At 54.2% G+C, this 16,010-nt stretch overlaps 7 protein-coding genes across 7 annotated transcripts; 4 read left to right on the top strand and 3 right to left on the bottom strand.

The window, feature by feature from the left end:
- Positions 1-641: 641 nt before the first annotated feature.
- Positions 642-2,492, bottom strand: EV422DRAFT_563983 (iron hydrogenase; the record flags this gene model as incomplete). Its single annotated transcript, XM_053072140.1, has 2 exons — positions 642-2,315; positions 2,388-2,492. 2 exons carry the CDS (start codon positions 2,490-2,492, stop codon positions 642-644), a joined length of 1,779 nt encoding a protein of 592 aa, XP_052929642.1.
- Positions 2,493-2,878: 386 nt separating this feature from the next.
- Positions 2,879-3,632, top strand: EV422DRAFT_491611 (dUTP diphosphatase; the record flags this gene model as incomplete). Its single annotated transcript, XM_053067549.1, has 4 exons — positions 2,879-2,970; positions 3,133-3,344; positions 3,424-3,494; positions 3,573-3,632. 4 exons carry the CDS (start codon positions 2,879-2,881, stop codon positions 3,630-3,632), a joined length of 435 nt encoding a protein of 144 aa, XP_052929643.1.
- Positions 3,633-5,042: 1,410 nt separating this feature from the next.
- On the top strand, positions 5,043-6,357 carry EV422DRAFT_617152 (uncharacterized protein). Its single transcript, XM_053073996.1, has 2 exons — positions 5,043-5,771; positions 5,848-6,357. The coding sequence occupies exons 1-2, from the start codon at positions 5,531-5,533 to the stop codon at positions 6,138-6,140; spliced, it is 534 nt and encodes a 177-aa protein (XP_052929644.1). The 5' UTR covers positions 5,043-5,530; the 3' UTR covers positions 6,141-6,357.
- A 515-nt stretch (positions 6,358-6,872) lies between these two features.
- EV422DRAFT_491424 (60Kd inner membrane protein-domain-containing protein) lies at positions 6,873-7,979 on the bottom strand (the record flags this gene model as incomplete). Its single annotated transcript, XM_053067533.1, has 3 exons — positions 6,873-7,154; positions 7,225-7,326; positions 7,422-7,979. Coding segments are annotated over 3 exons (942 nt in total), but the record flags the coding sequence as incomplete, so codon positions are not given.
- Positions 7,980-9,471: 1,492 nt separating this feature from the next.
- Positions 9,472-10,108, top strand: EV422DRAFT_563988 (yippee-like protein; the record flags this gene model as incomplete). Its single annotated transcript, XM_053072141.1, has 5 exons — positions 9,472-9,585; positions 9,659-9,702; positions 9,767-9,865; positions 9,946-9,955; positions 10,028-10,108. The coding sequence occupies 5 exons, from the start codon at positions 9,472-9,474 to the stop codon at positions 10,106-10,108; spliced, it is 348 nt and encodes a 115-aa protein (XP_052929646.1).
- A 331-nt stretch (positions 10,109-10,439) lies between these two features.
- EV422DRAFT_515635 (ADP-ribosylation factor) lies at positions 10,440-11,878 on the bottom strand. The gene is made up of 3 exons (XM_053069331.1): positions 11,385-11,878; positions 11,116-11,208; positions 10,440-11,042 (listed from the first exon to the last, which is right to left on the bottom strand). The coding sequence occupies exons 1-3, from the start codon at positions 11,530-11,532 to the stop codon at positions 10,738-10,740; spliced, it is 546 nt and encodes a 181-aa protein (XP_052929647.1). The 5' UTR covers positions 11,533-11,878; the 3' UTR covers positions 10,440-10,737.
- Positions 11,879-12,183: 305 nt separating this feature from the next.
- EV422DRAFT_156665 (P-loop containing nucleoside triphosphate hydrolase protein) lies at positions 12,184-16,006 on the top strand. The gene is made up of 11 exons (XM_053064936.1): positions 12,184-12,578; positions 12,937-13,087; positions 13,146-13,495; positions 13,566-13,726; positions 13,843-14,015; positions 14,096-14,230; positions 14,306-14,773; positions 14,841-14,922; positions 14,999-15,132; positions 15,202-15,348; positions 15,432-16,006. The coding sequence occupies exons 1-11, from the start codon at positions 12,379-12,381 to the stop codon at positions 15,801-15,803; spliced, it is 2,373 nt and encodes a 790-aa protein (XP_052929648.1). The 5' UTR covers positions 12,184-12,378; the 3' UTR covers positions 15,804-16,006.
- The last annotated feature ends 4 nt before the right edge of the window (positions 16,007-16,010 follow it).

Consider the following 16,010-nt stretch of genomic DNA (forward strand, 5'->3'; position numbering starts at 1 on the left):
CAAGAGCCTTACCTGCGGAGACACAGTCGGCATCCTTGACGGAGGGACATGGACTTTCATAGGAAGCAGCAAGATGCCCGGCTTTCCTCCCATCCCATGATGGTGGTATATACCATGGAGCGAAGCCTTACACCGTTTGCTGGGTATGGCCTATCCCTATTATGATGACCTTTTGGCCGTTTTTGCTGTTCGGGTTCTGACGTATGACATTGATACATTGAGTTGTTTCTGAGAAGCATTTGAAGACGCATCTATGTAAACCGTAGAGCAATGGGATGCATTTTATGCTTATTACGAAACACGTGAGAGTGCCTTTGTGAATTGAACTGTGGAGGATGCCTGAAGTGGGTGTGGGGCACCAAAAGAATGCGGGCCCCAAACTTATGGTGTCCCGCAATCACCCCAGGCCGTTGGTCTCTTTTTTTTTTCCCCGTATGCGAGAATGAAGAGGGAAATTGGCAGCTGGATGATGATGTCTGGCAACAGTGAGCGCACGCCGGGCATGAGATATGCACCACCCCCTTTTTTTTTTTACAGCGTACAAGACTGCAAATAACATGAGGGACATCTATAGTGTATAATAGTCAAATTGCAAAGAAAAACTTTCGCTGGCCCTATCTACACAAGACACACAGCTCCCTCTACCACTTAACAGCCAACCCACTCACATCCGTCTTCTCCACCGCCCGATACCGCGTATGCAGCATCTCCCTCGCCTTCTCCGTCTCCCTCCCACCCAACCACGTCTCATACAACAGATCCACCGCCGCGTTTCTATCCGGGGGCTGCACGCCGCCTGTGCGCGCGACACTGCGGTAGGCTTGCTCGGTTAGGTTGATCCAGTCGCGGGGGTTGGTGGGGGTGGTGGTTGGGATGGGTGAGGGAGGGGGCGTGGGTGGTTTGAGCTGCCCGCCGCCGTTGATGCAGCCAGAGGGACAGGCCATGATTTCGATGTAGTCGTATGGTGCCGTTACAGCCGCAGTGGAAGCAGACGCCGCACCCACCCGCCGTCTCCTCACAGCGCCCCGCATCCCCGTCCCTGTCCCCGTCGCTGCCGAAGCGGACGCAGGGGCATCGACCTTCCTCACCAGATTCTGTATATTCCTAAACCCGTACGCGATCGCGAACCTCAGCACGGGCGTTTCCGTATCCGTGGGGAGGTAGAACAGGTACTCCTTCGAATCGGGGTTTCGTCCCGGGCGGATCTCGACGCCGTTCGTGCCTGCTTCGACGTCCTCGAGGGACAGCTGGATGTTGAACAGCTCGGAGGCGGCGTAGCGGAGGATGTAGGAGAGGTAGCCGCCTGATGAGGAGCCTTCTGTTCCCGCTAATATGGGTGCGTCGATGAGGGCGGTTATAGCCATTGGGTTGTAGTTATCGGCCGGCGAGTGCATGACGGCTTTCGTGAACAGGCTGTCGTCCAGTGGTAGGGCGGGGATATCGGGGAGGTGCATGTTATGTTCCGCTAGCATCTGGTCGACCTCGCCGGTAGTGATCACGCAATCGACGTCGCGGGTGGAATACAGGTCGCTGTAGAAATCCTGGCGGGACGCTTCGAGTTTCTTGTCGTAGCAGGGCATCACGGCGACGTGGTAGACTTGCGCGGGCGAGGTGTGGCCGACTTGCCGCGCGAGGTAGTCTTTCACGAGGGAGCCCATGATTTGTTGAGGGGATTTGGTGCTGTCGATGTAAGGGATGATGTGATCGTGCGTTTTTTCGGCGTAGCAGATCCAGCCCGGGCAGGCGCTGGCGAGCATGGGGAGTGGGGCAGGTGGTGAGGGTGGTGATGACGTCGATAGGGGGCTTTGCAATCCTATTGCACCCCCTCCGCGGTATTGTCTGTACCGCTTGACGAATTCCCTTCCGCTCTCCAGTAACGCGAAATCGCGCGAGAAGGCCGTGTCGAAGACATAGTGTGCACCCAGGTACGATTTGAAGAACCACAGTAACCGTTTGTGCACTTCCAGTGGCGTGATGTTATACTTTGCTGCCAACGACGCTCGCGACTGCGGCGAGACCGAAATGACCACCGTGCGGAATTGTGGTCTCTGAGGTGCTTCCTCGCCATTCACCTCCATCGCCACTTCTCCTGCCGACACCACTCCGCCGTTCGCCTCCGCCTCTTTGTTCGCCTTTAGAACATCATAGAGCTCTTTATGGCTCTGCATTGTGATCAGTACACTCTCCGCGGAGGTGATACACCCGCTGCATGCTAGACAGTCGTTGAGCGATATGGAAGCTGTTTCGAGTTTCGTTTCGTCGCCGTCCCGGGAGACCTCGTAGTAGCCGCCTGTGTCGTCTATCCGTATCTGCGACTGTGGAAGGGGTGTCCATTGTGAGTATTCGGGCAGTGTAGGTGTATTTGTAATGCTGTCAACGACGGTTACCTGGTCATTAGCCTTCTTCTTGACTTCGACTGGCTTGATACAGGCCTGGGAGGGGGTGATGAAGTCGTTGAGGTCGGTGAGGGTGACTGCACCCGAGAAGCCCATTATGAGAAGGTGAGTGTGCCTTGTTGTCTGTCTGTAGTTGTCAGTGCGAGGTGAATTGGGGAGAGACTCGAAGACGCCGCGATCGGACATGCTTCCCCAATGCGCGCGATCCCACGGCCATGTCCAGCCAGACAGACTCCCTTCCTCCTTTTTCCCGCTCTCACAAGCACCCATAGATACTACATACACCCTTCTCGCTTCCACATACTCTTCCTCAACCAGCAGCTATGACCAACCCCGAGCCAACCGTCGCCGCCCCAGAAACAGCCCTCCCCGTCAAGCGTACCGACGACAACGAGTTTACCCCGCCCGCCATCACCGTCAAGAAGGCAAAGAACGACTCCACCACCACCAGTGCTGAGCCCGCCGCTGCTCAAGCCACTCCCATGTACGCCCCGTTACTCGTCAAGCGTCTGAGCGAGAAGGCCAGGTTGCCTACTAGGGGAAGCGCGTTCGCTGCTGGTTATGATCTTTACAGGTGCGTTGGGTTGCGATGGGAGGGCGAGCGGTGCGAGTAGTAAATTTGAGCAACAGCGAACGTTTGTTTTGTGATGCGGTTGTGGTCTTTGGGCACTGCGGAGTCGACACTGTTCCTGGTCTTGTTGAAAAGTCCATTCCTGAGCTTCATCCTATCCCATAGCGCAAAGGACGTAGTAATTCCCGCCCACAACCGCGCCGTCGTCCCCACCGACATCTCCATCGCCGTGCCCGCAGGAACCTACGGCCGCGTGGCACCTCGCAGCGGGTTGGCCGTCAAGCACTTTATCGATACCGGTGCCGGGGTCGTTGATGCAGACTACAGGGGACCTCTGGGTGTTGTGTTGTTCAACTTTGGCGAGAACCCTTTTGAAAGTATGTTATTTGGCGTCTTTGCTTTCGCAATGCCGTATTCCATTTTGGACTGTGCTGACTCTCTTATTTTCGAATACAGTCAAGGAGGGTGACAGGATCGCGCAACTGGTGCTGGAGAAGATTGTGACGCCCGATGTGATGGAGGTCGAGGTATGGACTCTACTTTCTCGCACAGCATGCTCATTCTCTACATCGTCAGTCTAACCCTGTCATATAACCACTGCACAGAATCTTGAGGAGACGGTCCGTGGCGCCGGGGGATTCGGATCAACAGGCGTGTCGTTGTGAGCTAACTCATTGTTGGTTGAACGATATGGTTGCAAAAGGACGACGGCGTAGGCGTACATCCCTTACGTATTGTACATAGTTTAGTTGGACTAGCGAGCTCGAATCGTATTTAACATAAAAACGTGCGAAGCGAAAATTGAGCAATCTTTACATTTAACGCTTGCGATGGCTTGCAATTCCCCCTCGGCGGCAGCTCTGTTGCGTCCGACCGCGGGCACTGAGCTCTCACTCTTAGTGTATGCTTTCCCCTTGAGCTGGACACTATATCCAACTGGCTGTCCCACGGGTCCACTCCCATATCGACGTTCTCCTCGTCACATCACCTTTCGTTTACCTTTCATTGACGCCAGCTGAAACTATCATACTCAAGCGTTCATGATCCACAAAACCCCGTATTCCAGGCTTGCGAACACGAGACGTTCCAACCCGGGATGGTAAAGCCTGCTGTCGGGCAGGGCGTGCTGTAGAATTATGGACATTCCCCTCTTTCCAGGTCTGCGCTTTGACTTTCATGCAAGGTTCGACCACTGTGGGAACATCTTGGCCCAGTCCCCACCGCAGAGTGCAATGCGCGCAGAGCACAAAGGAAAGTAGCGATGCTTTATCCACTCAGCAACGTTCATTATTGCATTGAATTATGGTATGACATCAGTATTCGCATCCCTGGCTGGGCGAGCAGATGCAGACAGCCAGACAAGAATGGCGCAGCCGGTGACGACTCTTCTGATGATGACGAGAGAGATCGACCTTGAGGACGAAACAGACATTGTCGCCGCCAGAATGATCACCATGGCGTCGGAGTATGCGGTTTTGATTGGACTGGACAGTCTCGTTGGACGGCACGAAGAGGAAGAAGTTTCACCAGCTGTGACCAACGGCGGGTCTGTGGCGGGTCTCAGTGTCCTCCAAAGGCGGGACCTCTCCATGAAGAACAGGAAGGAAGAGCTGTCGACCGTGAAGAACATGAGCCTAGAGAGCCGTCACTTCTCCTTCGGATGGATGATCTGTGCTGGTGCAGCCAGATAGCTACTCAGAGAATAAACGATCGGTGGGTCAACCCCCAAGAACAGCATTTGTTTCGCTTCCACTGGCAGCTATTGAGTCTCCCAAGAAAACCTTTGCAGGGCTGTTTTGAGAGCTCGATTCAACTTCCTAGTAAGGCCTCCTTGCGTGGGAGGGTCTGCCACCCATCCCTGACCCATCAGGTCCTGATGCAAAAACATTTGACAGTTCACGCCACTGACAGTATTCCGGATTCCAGCTTCTCGGAAACCCTGAGTACCCACCCTTCGGTTCATGTGGGAGACGCGTGAACCAACCACCGGAGATGATTCCCCCCGACGAAGGCGAATGACAGTGAAATTTTTACTTGTCTAAGAGCGAATGTCTAGAGCGAGATAGCAGCCGCCGCGGCGACGGTTTGCGCGAACGTTTCGCGCATGAAGGCTCATTTTCCTTGCCGTCAGGACAGTCAGGCGGACATCTCTTCTATCTCCGACCTCTCGTAGCTTCGCCTCGGAGAGTCGCCACCTTCGATTGCCAAAAATCTGATGAGTCGTGCCCCATGTCCGACCGTGAAGGATACGCTTTATCGGAGGTCCTTCGGCGTGTTTTTTGTAGGTCGGGGCTGTCGGAGTAGTTTCCCGATGTTGGAATTACCCCACCGCGCAGTACGCCACTTGTGAGTATTGGGTGGCACGCACGTTCGATTTCGTCGGGAAGGGGGGCTTTCCGGGGGTGCCCATTACTTTTTGTTGTATGATTCCGTTGGCTTTGCGATCCGCCCCTTTTCGGTAGCTCAGCCCAGAAAAATAGTATAAATCCCTGAGCGTTCACAGATCCCCACTCCCATTCCATCACCACGCACACCACCTCCTCCTCCTCGTACCATCACAACCATGCGCACCCACCTCTTCCTCCTCGCCCTCCTCGCGGCCCTCGTCGCAGTCGCATCCGCCGACAAGATCGTCTTCAACGGTCTCGACTTTGACGACGGCGCCGACGACACCACCGCCGTCGCCGTCAGCGCGCGCTCGGACCTCGCCACCCGCGCGCCGGGCCAATGCACGATCTTCACGGGCTTCAAGTGCGCGCTGGAGATCGCCAAGGCTGCCACATGCTTTGCTGTTACCATCATGGGTGAGTCTCACATATCCTCGTTTTCAAACCACAAACCTCCAAACACATTTCTGACCCCTTCCATCCCTTCTCTTAGCCGCCCCTGTGACCTTCGGCGCCGCGCTCGCGGCCTTCACCGCCTGCTCCAGCTTCGGCCGCACCGCCGTCAGCACCTGCAAGCCGTGCTTCGACAAGCTGTTTGCGAAACTCGTCGCGCTCGCACATAAGCACAAAAAGGCGCTGCCGTGGGAGAAGAACACGCCTAAGAAGAAACTGACCATCCGCGCGCCGACTAAGGAGTCCTTGGTGGCGTGTTTGGATGATCTGGTCAAGAGCCAAGGGTTTGAGCAGGACGACGCGATGCGGTTCTGCAAATTGGGCGGATACTAATAACCGAGGGTCGTTGGGGAGTCAATCCCCTTCCCTCGCCGTACAACCGCCGCCCACATCCCGCCCCCAGCGCCATATGCACCATACATAGATACCCGTAAGCATCGGGACCCGTCCTCATCCGCACGATACATACACCGTCGCTATAATCTAGATTACACAATAGTCACCCCACCTGCCCCTTACACATACTGTACTTAGTTTAGATGACTCGGAGACCACCCGGAAGCTGGTTCTTCTCTATAATGAATTGACGTTCCTGTGACATGTGTCTGCTGCACCGGGTGTTGGCCGTTCGACAACACAGCGTTCTGATCCCTACGGGCGCGGTACCTGGGGGATGAAGCGCTACTCCACCTCCCGCGTCCAACGCTACGACCGTCTTAAACGATTCGATCCGGACTGATATTCCGTTCAATCATGCTGGGTGCAGGACGATGTCGAGAAGTAAACGGTAAACGTTGCTTGGTTCATATTATTTCCTTATGCTCGCATGCCACCGGGAAGCTTATGTCCCGTTTCCAATGACGCTCTTAGGCACGCTCTATTCAGCTACAGAAACTGTGTGGATACGGTACATATACCGCGGAACTAGTATACTTCTATAATAATTGAGCGGCTCTACCGCACGCACTTCCGTCGGTCCAAAGCTATGAGCAGAAGTCTCAACCCGCTCCCAACATCTCCCCCCTCGAATCGGGTAACTGTACCCACGAACACACCTTCCACATCTTACCAATCCCTTCTAAGCCCGGCCGCCTTCGCCTTCATCCTCTCCACGGCCCTCTGCGCATACTCCTCCCGCACCCTCCTCTCCTCCGCCGCCTTATTCACCATCCACTTTGCATCGGACACTCCCAGCTTCGCCAGCGCGCTCATCGTCTGCCGTTTGGGCGTGACGTTCTTGTCGATGGGCGGGATGTGCAGGTACTTGGCGCGGATGGTGGGGTTGTTGACGGCGAGGACTTGGAGGAGGGAGATTAGGTTCGCGGCTATCCAGTACATGAAGACGGCCTAAGAGGAGGATGGGATGGGGATTAGTGCGGTGGGACCGGGAGGCGGAAAGGGGAAAGAAAGCACTTACCGCGGGGAGTTGGGCGGTGAAGAAGAACCCTCCGACCATGAGGGCGCGGAGAAAGTTGCGCATTCCGCTGGGCATGGGTCGGCCTCCGCTTTCGGCGCCGAGCTAAATCGGAACAACCGAACAATCAGAAGGAGGTTGGAACTTCCCATCGGTATCAAAAAAAATCCCACAACGAAGCTTATTCCGAGTAAACCCACCTCCAAAGTGGCCATCAATCCCACCACGGCAGCCAGGGGCAAAATATAAGTCGGGTCCGCCACAGTCAAATCCGTGAACCAAAACGCACCGCCCGTCTCTAACCCGGGTACAGGCGCCGCAACCATCTTCCTAATCCCCAAGAACGCAAACAACGCCACGGGTCCTTGGATAACACCCCAAAACGGTGAGAAGAAGCTAACACCCGCGTCCTCATGCAATTTCAACAATTTCTGCCTCGTGCGGGTCTGCTCCACCATATCTTTGTTGGCGCTCGCGCGCATCATCTCGGCTTTGATCGGTTCCGTCTGCGGGGAGATGTTGTGCAGGATGGCGCCGGCGCGCAGGCCTTTTAGTGTCAGTGGGAGTAAGGCAACGCGGAGGAGGATGGTCCCGACCATTAGGCTGGCCCACCAGGGGAGGCCAGTGGTTACGTAGACGGCCTCGAAGAGTTTTTGGCACCAGCCGGAGGGTGTCCAGTTGCTTGCGAGGCCGATGAGTTTTAGGTCGCCGATGTGGGTGATGGCTGTTAGTGTTGATTGGGTTGTTGCGGTGTCGATGAGGGTTGTTGTGGTGGTGTCGAGGACGGTGGGGTCGACGATGAAGGATGGGGTTGTGCTGCTTGCGCTGAAGGCGGTGGAGGCTGCCTGGCCCGCATCTACGGTCGTTTCCACAATCGGTGAAGGCGAGGCTGGTGGTGCTGGTGATGGTGATGGTGCCGCCCCAGGTGCGGTGGCCTGTACAGTCGCTGGAGGAGGGACAGCGCCTGTCGGTGGTGTTGGTACGGGTACGACGTCAGGGGCGACGACGGCCTCTTTGGGCTTTGAGGACCAGAAATACGTTCGGGAGGAAGCCGCGAACGCTCCGGCATCGGGTGTTACATTTCGTGCGCCGAGCCCAACAAACAACAATCGAGACCGACTTTCTATCCGCTGGAGCGAGGAGACATTCCGGCTGACAACGTTGATCCGCGACGTGATGACCCTGTTGTTGAAACAAAAACGCACAGTTAGCCAAGTGCGATCGCGAGCAAGTCAGGCAATCGGCATCTACCTTTGCCCGGCTTTGGGAAACTGAGGTCCACTTTGACCCACTGCTGAGCGCAGCAGCGACACACTAGTCTTCAACATGGCGTTCGTAGCTGTGTCCTAATTGTCACAGGTATAAGGGGAGGTGGACGATCTCCTTCTTGAGCCGTGTGAAGGACGACTTTTTCGCCCGGTGACTTCTTGCTGTACACGCTCGCAGAATAGTCCAGGCAGGGACGCCGCCTGTGTTCTAGCAAGCTGCTGCCGTGCTCAGGATAGGCTTCGGCTTGCGTGTCGCTAACCACGACGTTGCAACTTGCACCTTGCAAAGAAATGGCGAGTTTTTGAACTTTCCGTCGTCGCAAGATTTCGACAGTACGCTTGCAAAATGGAGCAGCCCTGTCAATGCGGGTGAATCAGCGTGTTCTCCAGTCGGAAATCATCCCATCGGCGTGTGTCATCACCTCTCCAAATTCCCGCTGCCCTTCCCCATGACCCCCCTTTCTCAACTGCCCACGCAGCCTGCCCTCGCAGAGTCTATGCGAGAAAAACATATCACCACTCCTGCACAGCACCGTCGTCTACAGCACTGCTCATAACACTCTAGGAAACCCGCACGACCCTCGCCGAAGAACACCCCACGATTGCCTCGCTCTCCCAGGCAACGTAGATAGCGAGCTCGTAGTGCTTCAACGCAAAGTATACCACTCCTACCCAAAAAGCATACGCTGGTAGCCGACTGTATTCCGAAGTGGATTATTCAGCCTTGACACGGCGTTAGTCGATAAGCGAAACGTGGGCTCTTTTCCGTCCTTTTTTGGAGCCGGAGTTTGAGTTTTTCGCGATAACTTACCGCGGCGCCGAAAGGGACGTACGAAGCAAAGGACGTACGATTTCAAAAGGCAAAGCCGGATTCCAGTCTACGTAAGAGAACTACCTCCCCATCGTGAAAACATACACAATCGCTAACTCCACGTCCTCCCCGAAGTCCACAAACCGCATCATCCACACCTCACCATCAAAAATGGGAATCATATTCAAACGCTACCTAGACACACCGACCCACAACAACAGCCGCATATTCGGCTGCTCGGAATGCAAGACGCATATGGCGACTACCGAGGATATCGTGTCAAAGGTGTGTACACATACTTTGAATTTTTGTTTGCGATTGGGATTGGGATTGATTCCTTTTGGGCTTTTGGTTTCAGGCGTTTCAGGGAACGACCGGGCGGGCGTATCTTTTGCAGAGTGTGTAAGCAACACCTCCCAGTAATGGTTTCTCTTCGGTGTTTGCTCTATCCTAAAGCATCTCATAGGGTGAACGTGATTGAAGGCGATCTACGAACAGCAACCATGACCACAGGCGTCCACACCGTCAAGGACATTTTCTGCACCGCGTGTCAGACGCTTGTCGGGTATGTGACTATCGCTTAATGCATCTATGGACCCGCGAACCCATCTGCTGATACCGACGTTTCGTATCCCCACTCATCAGATGGAAATACGTGAGTCCCATCCTCGCTACGACGCTGATGACGCGCTAGATCTTCCCAACTGACAGCTATCAATCCCATCAGGAACACGCACACGAAGACAGCCAAAAATACAAAGAAGGCAAATTCATCCTCGAGCGGCAACTCGTCTGCGAAGTCATATGATGCTTTTCCTTTCATCAGTTATCATCTCCGTACGACCCCCGACTGTTCTCTCCCCTTTCGCCATCTCATTCACGCCTTCTCCACTCTCAGTTTTGTTTATTGTTTTGTTTTGTAGTTACGCACGCCAGTTTTGCTCGTATGGGAAGGCTACTGTACTGGCCTTTCTTTTCGCTGATCCCCGTACTCTCCGATCAGCAGTTTTTGTTTGATATGAAATCTAAGTTTTCTGGTTTATCTTGTGAGCGGTATGAGGTTATGCGCTGGTTCGTAGATACATTCTCTTCACGGAACCCCATTGAAATATGCCATCCAGGCCTGTTGCAGTAAAGAAACAACTCTATTTGAAGCATCGAGTACATTAGGGATCTGCACAGATATGGGGGACAAGAGACGGTGACGAGGTGCATCGCTCTTAAAAAAAGAGGAGGTGAACGGAGAGACACGCCACGGAGAGTTTCGGTTTAAAAAGATGTCTTTTTTGCTTTTTCTTTGTGAATGGAGGGGGGGTACCACGATGATAAACAAGGGTGGGAAACAGAGAGTTTCCTCCACATCTTCACACATCACGGACTCCCCATCTCAAACATTTCCACCATTTCCGTTGTACATCAAATCTGCAATTTCCCCATTTAACCCCTTTTCTTCAACATATTGCTCAACCACTCCAACCCCTCATAAAGCCCATCCCCAGTCGTCGCGCAGGTCGCCTGGATATACCACTGGCGTTGCCTGAGGGCGTTGAGGCCGAGTTTGTCGGTAATTTCGGGCGCGGTCATGGCGTTGGGCAGATCCTGCTTGTTGGCGAATACAAGCAGGACGGCGTCGCGGAGCTCGTCTTCGTTGAGCATTCGTTGGAGCTCGTCGCGCGCTTCGCCGACACGGTCGCGGTCGTTGGAGTCAACGACGAAGATGATACCTTGGGTGTTTTGGAAGTCTGAGGGAGAGGGGGGATAGGTGGGTTAGACAATGGTCGCTGTGGTGAATGAATGGGAGTGAATTGGACTTACAGTGTCTCCACAGAGGACGGATCTTGTCTTGACCTCCGACATCCCACACGGTAAAGCTGATGTTCTTATACTCGACCGTTTCCACGTTGAAACCTTTCAAAAACGGAACAATGTGAGCCCGAATTTGCCTTATCCAGTTTCAGGTCCCCGACCACACAGTAAAAATTGGGGTTCCGCCATGTACAAAAATACCGCCACCCTCGCGGATTCCTCCCCTCAAAAGACCTAGATCACCGCTCCAACCCTGACAAAAACAAATCGGCACTCACCAATAGTAGGAATCGTCGTAACAATCTCACCGAGCTTCAGCTTGTACAAGATAGTGGTCTTACCAGCGGCATCAAGACCCACCATCAAGATCCGCATCTCTTTGTGGCCCCATAGGCCCGCAAAGAGTTTCGAGAAGGAGAGACCCATCTTGTTTTTGCGTTACTGAGTGGGTAAATCGGGGAGTTCGTTGCTTTGTTGGGTTAGACGGAATGGGTTGTAGACGGACGGTGGGAGGGAGTCCGAGCTGTGAAGGAAATACGAGATGGGTATTGAGGATTAGTGAGGTGCGGTGGGAATGCGAACGCGGAGATTTTGAGCGTTTGGCGGAGATGTGCATAGCAATCGCGAAGGGGCAATCCTATCGTTAAAACGAAGTGCCTTGGCGCCGGAGCTCCAAGAATCATAACCTCCTTCCTGTCCTCCAGCGGTTGCCCCGCTCGCGCCTCCCCAGCGATGCTGTCCTAGCCGAGCGTTCCGCACATACATACCTGTGTGTTTGGGGTTTGCAGATTAAGATTGCAGAATGCGAAGGAGGGTTTATTGGCGGCGGGTCTTCTGGGCGTTCCTAGCGAGCCGCAAACGCAATGAATGGTACTGTAAACAGATGGAGGAATAAGTCACCGCCCTGCCGCCGCCGTCCTGCGCATGTGGTGGAATGCTGTGACTTCTTGTTCCCTAGTCCCTTAGTGCCAGAATCTGTTGATGATGACGGACGTGGCGGCTGGGAGGCTTATGTGGCGCGTTGTCACTTGTGTGTCATGACTTGCCACGCTTCTTGAACTTGGAGTTTGCCGTCCACGTTGACTGTTTGCAACTTGCAACGTTTGGGCCCATCACGACTCCAAAGACCCATTTTCCCACGCAATTACCACTGCTCCTTTCGAAGTAAAAGAACCCATTCCAATCTCAGCAGCGGCAGGCCCTCCCTTTATCTCCCTTATCAAAACCCACAGCACCTCGCTCTTCGAACCATCACCGACACATACCCCCAAGATGAGTCGCCCATACGGCAGCCCAGCGGTGGCTACTTCCGGAGGAGGGGGCGGTAGTCTTAGAGGACAGCCACGATTGAGGGTTGCAAAGTCGCCAAACGAGGCCATGGCGAGGACGAACTGTGTGTTTGTTAACCCGAGAGATATTGACCCGAATGCGAGATTTGTTCTGTTGGAGGATAATTACGCGTTCAACGTGAGGTAAATGAGCGACAGCGAGCGATGGTGGTTGTCTGCGGCGGGCAAAGGGAGCGTGGGAGCGAGAGAGAGTTGCGACTGTGGACTGTGACGAGCGAAGCGAGACGCAGGGATGCTTGAAAGAGGCTAGCCATGGGTGAGTCTGGGAGACCGAGCGAACGCCGTCGCGAGCGAAGCGAGCCACATCTCGTCAAAGGCGCAAGGCGCCGCTAACCTTTCTGGTTGAAGATGGTTGATGAATCGTTGATGGTTGATGTTGAAGTGTTTGGATGGTCACTGATGGGTTGATGGTCAATGGTTGATGGTTGATGGTTGATGAACTTTGATAGTTGACCGACCTACGTCGTCCCTTTATGAACAGAACCAGCGATGCCGTACCTCCCGGAGAGATCTTCACGACATTGTTCCATCGGCGTTTCGGGTCTCTGTCGCTGAATCAGGAAGTCAGTGTGTGGCCCTTCGATCCGGCGCAGGAGAACCCAAACTGTTTCATGGGGACCATCGACCTTCAGGTGGGGATGACCTTCAATGCCCAGCATCCCAGAAGTGCATGCTAACGCGACGATACAGGTTGGCTTCTTGAAAAGAAACTTCGAAACAGCAGAGCTCTTCAACGTCCAAGAGATGGAACAGATCTTCCGCGCATCGTTCGACGGGCAGATCTTCGCAGTCGGCCAAACGGTCAACTTTGATTTCCACGGCACGGATCTGTTGTGTGAAGTCGTCGGGATCACCCCAGTGGACTTTGAGCAAATCGCCGGCAGCGGGGCGGGACAGATGGGTGTGGCGAGCACAGCGAGCGGGACGCAACAGGGTGCAGGCGCTGCTGCAAGATTGTCCCGTGGGATCTTCCTCAACCAAACGATCATCCACTTTGTGAAAGCGAGCGACTCGGCGATCAAGTTGAAGGGAGAGAAGAAGTCAGTGGTGAAAGATCAGTCATTAACCCATCGGACAAAGATAGAAAGCTAAAAGTTGTTACGGCGCTAGGTCTGCTGCTCCAAACGCTCTGCTGCAGCCGAATTTCAGCTTTGAGGATTTGGGGATTGGAGGGCTTGACCATGAGTTTTCGCAAATCTTCCGGAGGGCTTTTGCGTCTAGGATTTTCCCGCCATCTATCGTCGAAAAGCTTGGGATTCAGCACGTCAAAGGTCAGTGTCATGACTGATGACATGCGATTTTGGGAGGCATCTGCGGAGTCAGCTGTCTGTAGTGTCTGCCCGCCAATGCTCCATCATGGTCTTTAAACTGGACTCCTTCGCGCCAGGTATCCTTTTATACGGACCACCGGGAACGGGTAAAACGCTCATGGCGCGTCAAATCGGCAAAATGCTCAACGCCCGCGAACCACAAATCGTCAACGGACCTGAGATCCTCAACAAATACGTCGGACAGTCTGAGGAGAACGTCCGGAAGCTGTTCGCAGCTGCGGAACAGGAGGTCGGTCTCAATGCTTGGTCCTTAAGACAGGAATAGTCGGTCTATTCGAGCGAGGCTGAATTGCTTTTTTTTGCACATAGTATAAGGCGAAAGGGGAAGAGAGCGGATTGCATATCATTATTTTCGACGAGTTGGATGCTATTTGCAAACAGCGTGGGTCGAAGAACGATGGAACAGGTGTTGGGGACTCTATTGTCAACCAGCTGCTGTCCAAAGTAAGCTCCCTCATTCGTCACGCATCCACGCTCGAACATGCAGCTTACTGCCATCACTCAACCCCGCACCCATAGATGGACGGCGTAGAACAACTCAACAACATCCTCATCATCGGCATGACCAACCGCCTCGACATGATCGACGAAGCCCTCATCCGCCCCGGCCGTCTCGAGATCCACATGGAGATCAACCTCCCCGACGAAAAAGGCCGCCTCCAGATCCTCAACGTCCACACGGCGCGCATGCGCACCCACGAGCTCCTCGAGCACGACGTCAGCCTGCAGGAACTCGCGGAACGCACCAAGAATTTCTCGGGGGCCGAGATTGCCGGGTTGATCAAATCGGCTAGTTCGTTCTCGTTTAATAGGCATATTAAGATTGGGGCGTCGGTTGCTGTGGATCAGGATTATGAGAGTATGAAAGTGGCAAGGGAGGACTTCATGTTGGCGTTGGAGGAGGTGCATCCGTCGTTTGGGGTGGCGGAGATGGAGTTGCAGCAGTGTGTTGCGAATGGGGTTATCAAGTATGCGCCGCATATCGAGGTGAGTGGGGTGGTCGAAAGGCTGGTCGCGACGGGTGACGGCAATGCTGACTGCTATATCACCGCAGCGCATCTTATCGGATGGCCAACTCTTCATCGAACAAGTCAGGCGCAGTAAACGTACACCTCTCGTTTCCGTGCTCATTCACGGTATGAAAGCGGATTCGGACTGCAACCTCGAAATGTGGTTTCATGGATTCTAAAACCTTTTCATCTTCTCTCCTAGGCCCATCGGGCGCCGGCAAAACCGCCCTAGCAGCCACAATCGCCATGGCGAGCGACTTCCCCTTCATCAAGCTCATCTCCCCGGAAAGCATGGTCGGGTTCACGGAGCAGGCTAAGATGAACCATATCAGCAAGGTACGATTGTGCTTTCGCCCTTTACATACCCACAGCGCACGATTGCCTGACGGATTATTTCTTTTGCAGATCTTCAACGACGCACATCGGTCAGAGTTCAGTTGTATCGTAATTGATAGCATTGAGCGCGTACTGGACTGGGTCGCGATTGGGCCTAGGTTTTCGAATACGGTTTTGCAGACGCTGATGGTACTGCTCAAGAAGCCGCCAATGAAGGTATGAAATCAATCACAGCACCCATAATCCTATTATCCCTCATCCCCATCTCACCAACGCCTCATTTCTTTCACACATCACAGAACCACCGCCTCCTAATCCTCGCGACAACAAACCAACGCCACGTCCTCTCCCAAATGGACCTCACCGAAGCCTTCGCCGCCTCCCTCTACACCCCCCACATCTCCACCCTCCCCGCAATCGACACCGTCCTCCGCGAACTTGCCACTTTCAGCGACACCGACCGCCGGCGCGCGATCGACGCCCTGAGGAACGCGGATGTGGAAGCGAGGGGACTGGCGATCGGTGTGAAGAAGTTGTTGATGGTTACCGAGATGGCGGCACAGGATAGGGAGGATCCGGTGGAGAAGTTTGTGAATTCGGTGTTGGATGAGGGGACGAGTGGGGGTGGTGGGGGGAGGGAGGGGGGCAGGGAAGCGATTTCGATTGCGTGAGCGATGGGAATAGGCATTTTTTGTGACGCATGCTCTTGCGAGATAATCAGACTCGTTGTAGCGCCTCTGTGGATCTTTTTTTGTTATGAACATTTGCATTTTCTGTAACTTGTGCTTGAGAAGCCATTTTTTCTAGCTATCTATGTTGCATTGACTGAACACGTGTGGATTATACTCTCAGCTCCACTCTCCGTCGCCCACCCCAGG

This window comes from Fimicolochytrium jonesii (assembly GCF_025526975.1).
Source record: "Fimicolochytrium jonesii strain JEL569 chromosome Unknown EV422scaffold_2, whole genome shotgun sequence".
Classification (NCBI taxonomy): Eukaryota; Fungi; Chytridiomycota; class Chytridiomycetes; order Spizellomycetales; family Powellomycetaceae; genus Fimicolochytrium; species Fimicolochytrium jonesii.

What these genes read in the sequence shown, in the direction of transcription:
- EV422DRAFT_617152 (XM_053073996.1), top strand. Translation starts at nt 5,531, where the DNA reads ATGCGCACCCACCTCTTCCTCCTCGCCCTCCTCGCGGCCCTCGTCGCA. An exon ending in CTTTGCTGTTACCATCATGG is followed by an intron (nt 5,772 to 5,847) that starts GTGAGTCTCACA and finishes CCCTTCTCTTAG; the next exon opens with CCGCCCCTGTGACCTTCGGC.
- EV422DRAFT_515635 (XM_053069331.1), bottom strand. Translation starts at nt 11,532, where the DNA reads ATGGGTCTCTCCTTCTCGAAACTCTTTGCGGGCCTATGGGGCCACAAA. An exon ending in TACGACGATTCCTACTATTG is followed by an intron (nt 11,209 to 11,384) that starts GTGAGTGCCGAT and finishes CGTTTTTGAAAG; the next exon opens with GTTTCAACGTGGAAACGGTC. An exon ending in CCGTCCTCTGTGGAGACACT is followed by an intron (nt 11,043 to 11,115) that starts GTAAGTCCAATT and finishes CCTCTCCCTCAG; the next exon opens with ACTTCCAAAACACCCAAGGT.
- EV422DRAFT_156665 (XM_053064936.1), top strand. Translation starts at nt 12,379, where the DNA reads ATGAGTCGCCCATACGGCAGCCCAGCGGTGGCTACTTCCGGAGGAGGG. An exon ending in TGGGGACCATCGACCTTCAG is followed by an intron (nt 13,088 to 13,145) that starts GTGGGGATGACC and finishes GCGACGATACAG; the next exon opens with GTTGGCTTCTTGAAAAGAAA. An exon ending in AGTATGCGCCGCATATCGAG is followed by an intron (nt 14,774 to 14,840) that starts GTGAGTGGGGTG and finishes ATATCACCGCAG; the next exon opens with CGCATCTTATCGGATGGCCA.